The 14246-nt window shown below is 41.5% G+C and overlaps 1 protein-coding gene across 2 annotated transcripts; it reads right to left on the bottom strand.

Moving 5' to 3' along the window:
* Nucleotides 1–4303: 4303 nt before the first annotated feature.
* On the bottom strand, nt 4304–13521 carry MAP10 (microtubule associated protein 10). Of its 2 annotated transcripts, XM_085055482.1 has the most exons (2): nt 10981–13521; nt 4304–7429 (listed from the first exon to the last, which is right to left on the bottom strand). In XM_085055482.1, exons 1-2 carry the CDS (start codon nt 13485–13487, stop codon nt 7357–7359), a joined length of 2580 nt encoding a protein of 859 aa, XP_084911608.1. In that variant the 5' UTR covers nt 13488–13521; the 3' UTR covers nt 4304–7356. The 2 variants fall into 2 exon arrangements, with proteins under 2 accessions (XP_084911608.1, XP_084911609.1); XM_085055483.1 differs by lacking the exon at nt 4304–7429 and having other exon boundaries at nt 7442–13521.
* Nucleotides 13522–14246: the final 725 nt, after the last annotated feature.

Below are 14246 nucleotides of genomic sequence, written 5' to 3'. Positions count from 1 at the left end.
ACTCAAATTGTATGAGAGGACACCAAGGTTTGACACTGGGATAACTTTTTAACCTTTCAGGATAATTAAGCACAGGAACATGCTGCCTTGGGAAGATGCATAATCTCTCTTACAGGTTTTTTGGGGTTTTTTTTCTAAAAAAGAGCTAGACAAAAATCTGTCAGGACTGATATAGTTACAAGTTGATTTTTGCCTTAGGGCAAGGGGATGGGTTAGATGAATTCTTGATTTCTTCAAGCACTATTGCCTGTAGTTCTGTATGTCACTGCTGAATTCAGCACTTCCATATTCATGTCTAAAAGCTGGATGGCTATATAGGGAGCCTGAGTTTTCACTCAGACCTCTCCCCTGTGCTTTCCTCTAATCCATAAAATGAAACCCAGAAGGGGTAGATCTAATTATGTTTTAGTTTAGAGGCACAAGTATTAGGGAGGTAAGAGATAAAGAATCTCGGGTGAGAAGTGTCTTGCCTTCCCAGTGACGTCCTGCCAAGTGTACTGAGTTCAGTGTGTTATGCTCCCAAGTGGCCCATCTATGATTGCATTAGCAAGAAGTATCACCATCTGAGAAGGGTTCACATGCAGAATTCATTGAATTAAAATTTAAGGCAATAAATGAGGGCTTATAATGTATTGGCAACATTATCAGTAGCAAGATTGCCAGCATATTAGTGACTATGATGGATTGACTACTGGGGAATTCATTAAATTTACAAGAGTCTCCTCAAATGAATCCACTGGCTAAAATACTAATTGCTGCCCTTGGGAGCACTTTGGCCATTTAGTTTCCAAGCAGAGCTTACTCCGAGAAAAGGATTATGCTACTGATGTTTGCTTGAATTTAGGAGTAGTGTCAATTTATGTTAGGGTTTTTCAACATTGACAGTAGTTTCTCTTTGTACAAAGCTTGCTGCCTCACTAAACATAGGTCCTAAAAGAAATAATTTTATGAGTGAAAAAGACATTATTTAACACAAAATGCCTCAAAAGCATAAATATAAACAATAACCAATATTATATTTGTGCAATGAATGTTAATCTAAAGGCTGTGATTGTTTGGTTGTGCAGAGGATGGCAGTGATTTCAGTCACTTTTGCTATAAGAGGAGAATTGCTGAAGCTTTAAAAATGAATGTAGTGAAATCCTCTACTTCTTAAGCTGATGGACACTTCAAGGTTAATGTTGCAACGTCAAGTGTATCTAAATATTTGTGAAAATGCACTGGAGAAACTGTAACTCTCTTCAGCAGTGTGGATCTGTGGAATTCTCTTGGATTAACCCAAAGTGCAAAGGGTCACAATCTGGACTTAATTTTCTTATTTGTAAATTCTGATTCTGGTTTAGAAAACTGGAGATGGTTGAAGCAGAAGAGACCTTCTCCAGGTAGTTTTGATTGAATCACAAATTGGTTTATTGACTACAAAATCGAGATCTTTAATAACTTTCATGGGTCAGTACCTGCAGAGTTGATGCCTTTAGTGGAACTAGAATTATAACTCAACTGTAATATAGAAAAGATGAAGCATTTTTGGATGAGGTGACTTTTGTTTTTATAGACCCTTAATGTCACATACTAAATGTTAAAAATAGCAATAATAGTTACCAGTGGCTGAGAGAAGACAGAAAATCTAGGGCTTGTTCATCTGGTGCTGATGGGCTGCTATTTTGGGACCCTGAAGACCAACACCTGAATGAATCACTGTCTGATAGTGAGTGCTGGGGCAGGAGAGAAGTTTTCTCATGCTTCTGAGCTTTGTTTCACAGCTCCAGGTAAACCCAAATTCAGGTGGGTGCAATAGTGGCTGGCACGGCCTTATTGTTACGATACAGTCTTTTCTTTGGGCTTTTCTTTTTATCTTGCACAAGATGCAATCCTGGCATGTCAAACCTGGGAATGAGTGACTCATCTATGGTGTTGCCCTGTTCTCAGTATATTGCAATGTGATTTCCAATTTACCTGCCATATGGTCAGTTCTTCTTAAAATTCCAGCTGCACAAGCAATTCATGCCCAAGAACATGGGGAAGGAGCACATTACTTACAAAGTATGTAATCAAGCAGTGCGATCCAACCCATTAACTGGGTGACATCCTTCTCTTTATTTGGACAGTTTACTGGCTCTGAGGTTTCAAGTGGGAGCTGTCACTTACACTTTCTGATAATAAAACTTAATTAAAATTTCATTCCTCTACCAGCAAATGCCAGGTCACCAGATGGTTCCTAATAGTTATATCCACATATTTTGCGCTGGGTTGCAGCAGATGATATTTGTGCTAATGTTACTGGGACAATTGCTACATGTACTTTGCAAATGTTTAATACACATATGTATTTAAATAATATTTTTTTAAATAGTGTTTAAATAATGTAAAAAATATAATTTCAGTATTAATCCATGTAAAGTAGTAAATTTCCACGAGACCCAAACAGCTTTTTAACCTCAATAAACTAGTGGATCCTTATTAAAAAATCAGAATTTTGGAGAATGTAAAAACTGTAATCCAATCAGGGAGGTAATTCAAGTCACACTGTCTCGTCATATCAGTATGTGCAATATAAGTAACACCTGTCCTGAGGCAAATGCTTTCCACAATATGGAATAGGATACCCAAACTGGGAAGTTAGAGTAGATATTAACAGGACAAACAATTGAAGGAAATCTGCTGAGTATAGCAGGTTTATGAAAGGCAAGAAAGGATACACACTGCGAGGATGTGCATCAACACACTTAATACTTCTGAAACTTGTGCTTAGGGCCTTTTGGGCCTGGAAAAGTGGGTGCACTGTGCTGGGCTTAGAAGTGTGTGTCATGAGCTCCAGGAATATGCTTGGCAGAAAGGGAGGATGATCACTGAAGCCCAATAAATTTATGGGCAAGGGTTGGACACTGCTTCCCTGCCTGCCTATGTCCTTGGAGCTCTTTTCCCTTTTGGCCATGCACATAAAGAAGTGGTAGGGTTGACCTTTTTCTTGTACCTGGTTCTGTGACTGTAAGTGGGATAATGAAGGAGTAGAAAGTCAAGTGGTTGCAGAAGATACTTGTAAGAGCAGACATCTGGGCTGCTCTGAGTAAATGGCAAGAGGGAGCTGTCATGGAGAAATGGACAAAATTATTTAGGTCTCTTCAGGAGTAACAAGCATGATACTGAAAAACAGAACCAGCTGCGCACTTAGCCATAGGAGCTGAGGACAATCACAAAGACAGCTTTTGGAAAATACACTTTAATAATAGATGACATGGTGTTTGATGGATTTCCTAACCACTTGCTGGAGTGGGGACAGGACGTTTCCTAGCTGATGCATTTACTTCAAGAGACATATTTGCACTTAATGCCTGAAAGTCTTGTTGACATTCCCCAGTTCCTGTCAGGAAAATGACGAAAAAAGGGAAAACAAGGAATCCCTGTCACCACTGGTGACTTTCTAGCAATTTCTACACTTCATGTGCCAGGGCTTTCCTTTTTGCTTCTTTGGTTGTTTTTGCTTTACTCTGTTGTCTTTAATTGGGGTATCAAAGGGTGTGTGGTGATACATGTATTTCTGTGTGTACTGCTTGTTTGTATCCATAGCAACTCCCAAACTGAAAAGAAAGAAAAGATCAGCAAGTTGTGGTGTGTTGTGCAGGAACAGTCAAAATGTCATTTCTGATATATTTGAAATTTTTATTCAAATTGTCTTAAAAGACATATTCTTCCTTGTACAATCAGGAAGGTAATTGAGAGACCACTTGAGATGATTAAGTTAGCCAAAGGAGAAGCAAATGAAACTAGGTTCCAATCCAAGAGGGACTCATCCCTAAAGCTTACTCCTCCCTTCCTTTTCTCATCTGTCTTCATTTTAATGTCCTGCAGGCCAAAATGCAAGGCCTATGGAGCTATTCCAGAAACACATACTTTCTTTGACCTGGAGTGCAGGAATCAAACTCTTGTTACTATTGCGTCAGTACAGCTTTACTCTGCTTTCTGCTGTACATCTGATCCATAACCTTGGTATTTACTCCAGTTACAGAACCGTTGGCAGGCCAGTGTGAAATGGCTCCAGTAAAAGCAGGACTGCTGGGATCTACACTATTGCTAAACTCAAACCAAAACAGAATGTGTATCTTCACAGTTCTTCCTATTGAGATCAGAAGTAGAAATAATAAGTACAGTGAAGGACACTGTTTGCAAATTATTTGGGATGTAAAGTGGAATGGGAAAGTGCTTGGAAATATTTCTCAAATGGTTTCTGTAAACATTCTTTGAATAACTTTCCTGTGTCTAGGTTTGGTGTGTGTTTAAGAAGATAGGGACACTTTCAAGAAAATTAGTTTTGTCTTCCCTTTTTGTTTGTTAGAAATCTCATAGAGGCTGGGGAAACAAAATTTCAGTTCCATTTTAAGGCTTCAAAAGAAGCAAATAAAGTTTCAGAGGAACATCGGGAACTTACCCCCAGCTTGACACACTTCTTGAAGCTGGCCATGACTCTTCTGGACGTATAAATGTGATGCCAGTAGCTGACAAGGGATGCTTCCTTGGCTGACTACTGTGCTGCTATAAGGTTTCAGAAAAACAAAAAGCAAATTTCAGTTAGGACTCTATAAATTAGTGCTTTCCTTGATGCAGCTGTTGACTGTATCAAGCCATACTAAATTCACATGGCATGTGTGTAATTTAACAGAATTTAATCAACGACTAAAAGTTTGAAAAAAGGATGCAATTAAAAAATGGTGTTGTAACAGCGATGAATACCAGGGAAGCATCGGGTTAGCAAATCTGCTGTTCTTATTGAAGATAAACCAAATCTTCTGTTGATAAAAGATTTTGATAATGGTGAATATGCTCCAGATTTTGTTATTAAACATGGGTATGTAGGAAATGTACTGAAGTGCCTTGAATTCAGGTTCTTGCCTTTTTGTTGAAGGATCCTGAACGCTATTGAAGGTTGTTTTGAAGAAACCCTGTGCATCTATATTCCACTCTACAAATAAAGCCACACAATGTTCGGGAGGGCTGTAGAGTAGCATTACAGAAGCAGCAGGAGATGAAAGACCTGCAGCAATCAAAAGGCTGTTAACAAACAGATTTTCGTATACCCAGTAATTCTATTGCTGAGTCTTGTTAGAGTTATGGATAAGAAAATTAAAACTGCATCCCATGGTACTTAGAACTTCCCTCATACTGTGTTTGATGTTAGTAAGGTTTGACAATACATCCTGAAGAGTTTCCTTTACTACATATGCCATTAAATTTTGGTTATTACCTTAGTCTTATCCCAGTGCTGACCCCAGCTGTCAGGAGTAAACATATGAAATGTTAAGGACTACAATATAGAGAAGATCAGACATTTCTGATGGTTTTTATCTAAAATTTTATGTCTCGCATGTTCCTGTGGACAAGACCTCTAGGCAATACAGGTACTCACAGGCAGAAAGATAAGGGGTGATGTGAAGGAAGGAAACACAGATGTACAGCAATTTCCATATTTTAATTTTTTTTTTGATGGATGAAGGTAGAGTTACATAGAAATGGGTACAGAGAAGCAAACTAAGGTTCACAGAAGCAGGAAGGGGATAAACCACACAGAGCCCAGCAGACAATGGTCAGAACTTTAGCTTGATATCAAACATGAGAAGAAATCAGTGAAAGTGTCTGAGAGAAATGTTTGGAATTTTTCTGAATGATGAGTAAGGCAAGATGAATTCTAAAGATGGCATGAAATATGTAATGAGAAGCTGGAACAGGCAGGACACCAAGATGAAAGGCCTAATGGGGGAGGCATTGGGAGGATGTCTCTGAAATAAAGTTCTGGATATGCTTTTGGCATTGAAATTTAGGGAGGAGTCAAAGGTTATGTACTCAGTACATAATCATAAGGGACAGGAAAAATACTGAATCTGCCAACAGTTAAAGACAAGGGAAAAAGAGCTGGAATATCCTTGACACCAAGGGAGTTTCTTTCAATCACGATACCACTAAACTTTCCAAAGGCCTCTGAAAATGTTTGTTGGAGCATGACTTATCTTCTTTCAAAAACATTTTTGCATTCCAAGAGATGATATGGTTAGAGTCCTCTGCATGGGTTTCCATTCCGCAACTGGTTTTGAGGTGACTAATTCTCGTGGAATTTCAAGGGATTTGACAAGTTAAATACCTTTACTGCCTTTTAAAAACCTGCTACCTTCTGTTAATGAATACATAGAGAACATGAAGTCATGAAGGAAATTTTTAGGCTAATACCCAAAATATTTGTAAAATGTCTATAATTAGAATAAAAATGTGTAACAGACATTGGAAATTGTTTTACTTAACATTTTAGTTTTATGGGGTTTTTTGTTGTTTGAGGAGGGAAGGTGGGTTTGTTTTGCTCTAGGGTTTTTTATTATCTGTACCTGAATCAATCTTTAAATGTTCATTTAGTTAGGAGTAATATGTATCTCAGATGTTATTTAATCACTTCCTCTACCAAGCCAAGTTATTTTAAACAACTGTTAAATGAATCACTTGTAGAGGTCTCTGCAGAACTGAAGATTAATACTGTTTTCTCCAGCACGAGACACTCAAATTTATCCTCTAGAAAACAATAGAGAACACTGACTACACTTCTGGGAATATGCAAGCAATTCTGTAAAGTCAGGGGAGGTTTACATTACAATTGCCATATAAAATTCAGACAAGTGAAATCATAAAAGCCAAACCAAAGCAAAAACAGTTTAATGCAGGTGAATGTCAATGCCAAACAAGAGAAAGACAGTGAAGCTGCAGCTTGTCTGGGTGACTTCAACATAACAGAACTGTGTGCATACAAGGGATCAAAAATGAGGGAAGAACCTCAATGTGAACAAAACTGAAACTAAAATCGAGCAGTATACTGACTGAAAGTGAGGATGGAAAATGCAAGCACCTATCTGGTAGCAAACATTAGCTATAGCAGATGTGATTGCCATTAGCTCTAAATGCGTCTTCAATTAAAGCCAACATCTGTTCACACAGAGATGGCCTCAGTCATCTTACAAGAAAGGTTAATTTAATCAAAACTTTAGAAAAGGATTAAAGGCAGGGTTTGGTAGAGGTAGAGAAATCTCACATCTGCCATGGCAAACGATAACTATGAGCAAACGTTCACAGTCCTGGATGGCCATTCTATATGTTCAATAGCTCTATATATTCAATAGCTCTTTCAATAGAAAGAGTGGTGTTACACAGCAGCTGGTGAAGGTCCTGCATGTAGAAGCCAACAAAATCTTTTCAGGGTGTAAGTACAGGATTCAATGATTTGACTTCTTTTCAGACAAACAAAGATGAGCAAGTAGTAAAGTAGATGCTGGTGACAAATGCTGAGAAAAGGAAAGCAAAGTCCCAAAAATTTCTAAATAATGACTAGCACTTAAATCTGAGCAGCACAAAGAGAAAGAAAATTATTACAATATCAGGCATCATAAAATACTGGGACCTAGAAAAATGAAAGTAGTAAGAATGAGTCAAAAGTTCAGTCACACAGTTACCAAGGCTGGATGTAATTTCAGAAAACTGAGGGAAAGGATATCCAAAATGATCAAGGGATTACAAATAGTAAAATAGGTGGTAGGAACTATGATCAGAGAAATCACAGAGAAGAAACTGTCATCTAATCAGAGTGCTGAGAGCTGAGGAATAAAAAAGTGAAGCAGAGGAAACCTATGTGGCTGGGACTTCTTAGCACTGTTCTTAGCCACCAAGTAATAAGACTTGTGAAAGAAGTACTTAGCAGCAGGAAAATATTACAATAGAAGGGGGAAAGTGCCAGAAACTATCAGTATTTGGTATCCTGCTCTTCCCATCATATCATCAGCTATACAGTAGTGGCTACCTAAATTTATTTTCATAAATAATATGCTGAAATAACTATTTAAAACCAGTCATAGCAGCAGTCATAAAATCTGAATTAATGTGTAGATCTACGAGTTTATTTCTCATTTTGGGTCTTGCTGTAAAACATGAAATTCAATTTTATTTGGGCTGATTTAGCCACCCTTAACTTAAGCAACAAAACTGTGTTTTTGAATACCCATCTAACTTATTTCTAAAATATCATACAGATTTAAAGCAATATTGCTAAAGTAAGAAGTCTAAAGAAGTTAAATGGCTTTGTTTAGTGAGGATATATAAGTTTAAGTAATTACTTCTCACCTTTTAATTTCACTATAGTAAAGTTTAAAGTTTACAACAGAAAACTTGAAGTAACTATAGTTTACTGTTTAATAGTGTAGAGCAAATTTTTAGATGTAATGAGTCAACGAGACCATATATTCTTAAGTATTTATGTTACTTCTGGGAGAGCTGTGCAAGAATTTCTATGTATATGTTACTATTATTTGCTTCTCCCAGCATACTGCCATGTCCCCTGCACAAACATCATCCATGCAACTCAGCTCTTACAATTTAGAAATTATGTCTTTATGAAAGAATGGTGTAATACCTCCATTAGAGAAATCTCTTATTAAACCTCTGGTGTTAACTAATTGATAACAGCTGTACAGGATGCAAGTTATAATGACAAAATTGGCTAGCTAGTGTAATGTAGGTATAGATTATTACAGGAATTGTACAAGAGGGAGTTTGTTGCTGCCATTTAAAAATATAAAATATTGGTAATAAATATCTCTATTTTGTTCTGTTGGGTTGACATATAGAATCCTCTTGTCATTAGCAGCTATTTCTTGCCAATATATTGGTTTATGAATTTTCAGTAATAAAGTTCTTTCCCATTTTTGTTGACTGAGAGTTGCTGTTTGAATATTAAGTAAAAGTTCATTTACTCTCACAACAACATAGTAATATCTGGAATGATTATTATCCCTGAGAGTAGAAACCATCTGCTAACCTCTCCATGTAATAATAACTACTTGTAGTCTATATTTGAAAAGAAAAAAGCAAACTAAAACATGCAAGCATGATGCGGCAGCTTTTTTTTTCTTGTGTAATGTCTCCTATTGCCTTCTTAGCATGCATTTTCTATCATTTTTACCATTCTCCCAATAAAATTATAAATGCTATTACACAGTAAACATTAGAAATGTTATTCCAAATAAAATTAGCTGAAAAGAGATTAGTTTCATTATTTAAACAAAAGAACTATTGCTCCTACTATATTTGCTTCTGGAAATTGAAAAGTGAAGATAGAATAGGGGACAGAAAAAAGACTGGAAATTTGCCAGTTTCAACCCACTTGGGGTTGAAAATAAACTTTCATTTTTGAAGTAAAATTTTCTTAAATAATGTTCTTCAAATTGTGGACTTGTAGCATTTGCAAATCATTTAAATAGCCACACTGTAATGAGGGTTGGTCAGCATTGTATTTTAATGATAGTTTTGCTCATGAGAAGTGCAACACATTATTCTATCAAAAAAAATCAGAATTACTGTCAAGTATAAATTACAGTCTCAATCCATGTGTATCAAAGAAGTCCATGGCATTAGAAGAAAAAGGAAAAAAAGATATTTTGGTCTAAAATGTAGCTGATGGAAGAGACACCCTAAATAACATTTAGGAATTGCTCTGGCCAGAGATTCCTTCGGTATATAGGTAATTTCAGGTGCTTACCTTTAGATTAAAACTATTAGTAGTGGTGTTCTCAGAAGTCAACATTAGATACTCCAGTAATCCTCACAGATGTTCATACTTTAAATAGGAAAGGTACTGTCATAAACACATAAACACATAGTAGGAGGGAAAGGAAAAAATTCCTCCAAGATGTTAACGTGTAAACACAGGCTCTTGCAGTAAAGTACATGGAAAATTACAGTGAGAAATGAAAAAGTTGTGGAAAAAAGTCAGATTGTAAATTATAAAGAAAAGGGGAGTGAATAAGTCTGTCATTTAACCCTGAGGATAACTGTCCTAATAGATGAGCTAGTTAGGAATGTAAAGCTGACATAGGAGATTAACTACTCAAAGGGAGAGGAAAGGCAGGTACACAAGACTAAAAACTAAGGCAGGAATGCAAGTCAAAAAAATATCTGTAATTTATAGTAGGGATATGGACTCCAGAAAAATCTCCATAGTTAAACAGAAGACATTAAGTTCATCAAACCGGAAGCCATAAAAAGCAAACCTGAAATTAAAAGCCAACATCAGTTCAACTATCTTAAGAGAAAAGCAGACATGGCAAATTTCTCATTACCTCAAATCTTTACATCATGACATAATATGCTCATTTGTTCCAAGTTTCTGGACTGTGGGTGCTGACCCCACCTCTTTCCCCAGTGCCAGAGAATGCAGTCAGGGAGTTGTGAAGCATTGAAGATTTACTGTGCCCTTCCCTACTCCTTGCACACCCTTAGTCTTCAAGGTCAAGTAACTTCCATCTACCTCTTAAAGCTTTCCCAGATTATATAGATTTACTGTCGCAAATAATTCTTACACTATTCTACAGTAAATCATGAAAACCTAACTTAAATGAGAAACTTCAACCCAAGAAACTCTAAAAGGGCTCATCTAGTTCTGGTCACTATATTTAGTGATGGAACAGGGAAACAAACACATTGTTATACAGACTAGCTGATAAAATTGTGTTGCTACTCAGTGTGACTGTTTTAAGTAACTATTTGTAATGAAAAGGAAGCATGGAAACATTTTCAGGAGGAATAAAATCTTATGTTTGGTTAGGGATGAATTTTGTCCTTGGCTGTTTTGGTACCATGTTATTACTACTACCCTGGACAAGTTTTTTGAGTACTGACTGCTCTTGCTGCTCCTGTCTTTATTTCTGCTTTGACAGTTAGTTATGTTTCATGTGCTGTTTGGATTACTTTTGTGTTAAGATACTGACACTGAAGTCATGCTGTGGATACCATTTGTTAGAGGTTCAAATAGTAGTTTATTTTAAAAACGTCGTAACTAAATTCACTGATGTAATAAATGTGTGTGATAAAATTTTAAGTTGCATATAGTGCAACTAAATGTAACAGGACTTACAAAGTTTAAATATTGTATCAATGCAGACAGTGAAAACTTATAATTACATCGTGTATCCTGGGAGCTTATTTATTACAAGTTCACTGATGTCTTTGTACTGATTAGGACCACGTAGTTCTTCCAGAAAACCATCTTCTTTGCCTGACAGACTGTTTTCCAGGACACTAAGCTCAAGATCAGACATGTTAGATGTCAGGTAAGAGCTAACTTCAGTCGCTGGCTGCTTTTGTCCTGCAGAGGTCCGCCCCTCTCCTATACTCAGATCAGTATCGGATTTAACTTGTTTGGTTCTCAGTGTGGGTATTTCTTTAATATGCTGATCACCCCAGTTCTCGTCCTTACTCATCTGTTGGGTTTTCTGCTCTTCATCTAAGAATGATGCCTCTATCTCAGCAAGGTTAAGTGAGTCAGCAGATTCAGCACTAGTTCTCTTGCTGGTTTTGAAGTCACAGCTTCTCCTTAAAGACTGGATTGGAGATGAAGCCGAAGGAACTGGTACAAGATCTGAAGTACTTTGAGCTCTTTGGCTTGTCTTTGAAATTCTGGGCCTGCTGGATTCTTGCTCTGTATCTGACCTATCTAGCTTTGGGCTTTCAAGCCACAGAGGTTCAGGACTGCTGTCAAGAGCTTTTGAGTCTCTGCCTGTACATTCAGCACTTGTGAAATCTTCTGAATAAACTGTATTCTCTGGACTAGCAACAAAGTCATCAGAGTATATGAATTCAGAGTTGTTCTCAACACTCCTGCTGGGACTTAGTTTATGACCACTTCCAATGGACACATCATCATGCTCCATGGTTTTATGATAGATTAAGTGTACTGCATCGTCATTACTTCCTTTTTCATTAGCATCTAATGGGAATGCTGCTGGGAATTGAGCTTTTGCAGACTTTTTATCATGAGCAGATTTTAACAGAGTTTCCTCTAGTAAGGGGGCTGTAGTTACTTTGTATGGACGTCCCTTGCTCGCAATTGCATCATTCCTGGATGGACTTGGAACAGCCTGTTTCTGCAGGCCAGGAGACACATCTCCTGTCACAGAAATGGACTCTGGGAAAGCACTGTTTTCTAATGAAGTCTGAACAGTTTTATCCAACTGAATATTCTGCTTTGAGCTGCCTCCTGTCCTACAATGCCTGCAAGAAACCACACGCTGTTCTCCAGCATTTCTGAGCAGCTTTCTCTTGGGTAAGGGGCTTCTTTCCTTCAGCATCTCCATTTGCTTTTTTCTGCATTGCTCCCTCCTTTCATGAATTATCAGCTTATCAGGGTTGGTCTGCTGCAGCCGTAGCCTCAGTGTATTTGTCAGCCCATACAACAATTTCTTTCTGGGAGGCCTGCTCTCTTTAGCTTTGCAGTTCCTTTCGGAGGCTGGCTGTCCCTGGGGCACAGCTTTCTTGGGTATTCTTCCAGCCCCAGAAGCCACTGGTGAGGTGGCCTCTTGACAGCCTTGTTTGAATTGAGGGCTTGTGGCCCCACTGCTCGTGCCAGGCCCCACAGGTGCCTCTGCAGGCTTGAAGGCAGTGGAGTGACTGGGGGGCCGTGAGGCTGTGTCCTCACTCCCTGGGGCCTGGGAGAGCCAGGCAAGATGGGGGTGGGCAGCAGCAGCAGGCACAGCGCTGCGGGTGAGCACCGACAGCTCTGCCAGCAAGGCACTGAGTATCGGCAGCTGCACCAGGGTGCTGTGGGGCTGTCCAGGGCTGGCGGCGTGCAGCAGCGAGGGCCCAGCACTGGGACGTGGTGGGCTCCGGCTCTTGTCCTTCTGCGGTCTCTGGGGCTCCACATGTTCCCAGTGTCCCACTGTTGCTGGCGGCCGCTGAGGCTCAGCCGGCTCACGGCTGTAATAGAGCAGCGGAGGGCAAAACACGTTGCCTTCCAGCTCATCACGCTCCTCCTCTTCTTCCTCTTCCTTTTCTTCCTTCTCCTCCTCCTCCTCCTCGCCTCGCGGTTCAGGGGTGGTGGCAGGCGGCATGGCAGCGCGGGGGCTGGCGGGACTCGCCTCTCCGGCCTCCAGGCTGCTGAGGCGGTAGCCCAGGATGAGCTCCCCGACGGGGCGGCCCGCGGCGTCCCGCAGCACGAAGCGGCCGCGGCGGCCGCAGGAGGAGGGCACCCCGGGCCGCTGCAGCAGCTCGGCGGCGGCGGGGGCCAGGGGCACGGCGCAGCTGCCGAGGAGGCGGGGAGGCCCCGGGGCGAGCCCGGCGGGCAGCGCCAGGAGCAGGGCGCGGAGCGGGCGGTGGCGGAGCGCGGCGCAAAGCGAGTCCGGGCGCCAGCGAAACAGGCAGCGCTTGCCGCGGCCGAAGGTGAAGGGCTGCCCCGGCCGCAGGGGCTGCGCGGCGGCGGAGGGGCGCAGCACGAGTGTGGGGAAGTCCAGAAGGCGCAGCGCCACGGCGGGGTGCTCCGCGGGTCCCGGCTGCTCCGCGGGTCCCGGCTGCTCCGCGGGTCCCGGCCGCTCCGCGGGTCCCGGCCGCTCCGCGGGTCCCGGCCGCTCCGCGGGTCCCGGCTCCGCCACGCGCACCGCCTCCACCAGCAGCTCCAGCGCGAACAGCCACTCCATGCCGGCCCGCAGGGGCCAGCTCTCGCGAGAGTTCCGTCTGAGTGAGGGATGCAGGCGAGGCGGGAGGCTCTCTCGCGAGAGCTGTGCCGCAGCACCGCTCGCTGTACGCCGTATCCCGGGAGATGCGGCCTGCCGGTGCGCAGCGCCAGGGAACGCGGACACCGACATGGGGGGAAGTGTGTGTCCAGCAGCGCCGGTGTGCCTCCAGCAACCATGCTGCCGCCTGCCCTGGTGGCTGGGTGAGGGGCAGCTGTCGCAGCTCGTGGAACCCAGGTGCTCCCTGGTGTCTGCTCGCCAGTGCTCGGTGTGTCGCGGCGAGTGCCGTCGTGCCGCTGCCCTCGGCTCGGAGCACGCTCGTCGTGTGCTCCCCACTGTAGCTCTCAAGAGACAGGAGCGGGGGCGGGAAGGGTCTTGTGCTCCATCAGGCAGCAGTACTGCTGTTCGGGGAGGTAGGGAGGGATCTTAAAGTATTTTCACCTTGGATTGATTGAGAATCACCGAATTGAGTTGGCAAAGACCTCTGAGGTCATCAAGTCGGACCTTAGACCAAACCACACTGTCAGCTAGACCGTGTCACTCAGTTGCCATGTCCAGTCTTTCCTGAAACACCTCGAGGGGTGGTGACTCCCTCACCTCCCTGAGTGGCCCATCCCAGTAACTAATCACCCTTTCTGTCAAGGAATTCTTCCTAATGTCCATCTAAACCTCCCTTGGTGCAGCTTAAGACTATGTCTTCTTGTCCTATCACTAGATGCAGAC

Source organism: Lichenostomus cassidix, chromosome 3 (genome assembly GCF_008360975.1).
Source record: "Lichenostomus cassidix isolate B80296 chromosome 3, HeHo_3.0, whole genome shotgun sequence".
NCBI classification, from domain to species: Eukaryota; Metazoa; Chordata; class Aves; order Passeriformes; family Meliphagidae; genus Lichenostomus; species Lichenostomus cassidix.
This window is presented reverse-complemented; position numbering and strand designations above follow the sequence as displayed.

Bases quoted from the DNA above. Each gene is read 5' to 3' on its own strand.
- MAP10 (XM_085055482.1), bottom strand. From the start codon at position 13,487: ATGGAGTGGCTGTTCGCGCTGGAGCTGCTGGTGGAGGCGGTGCGCGTG. The intron at 7,430-10,980 runs GTAATTATAAGT...TCATTTTTCTAG, and splicing joins AAGCTCCCAGGATACACGAT to GTCCCAGTATTTTATGATGC.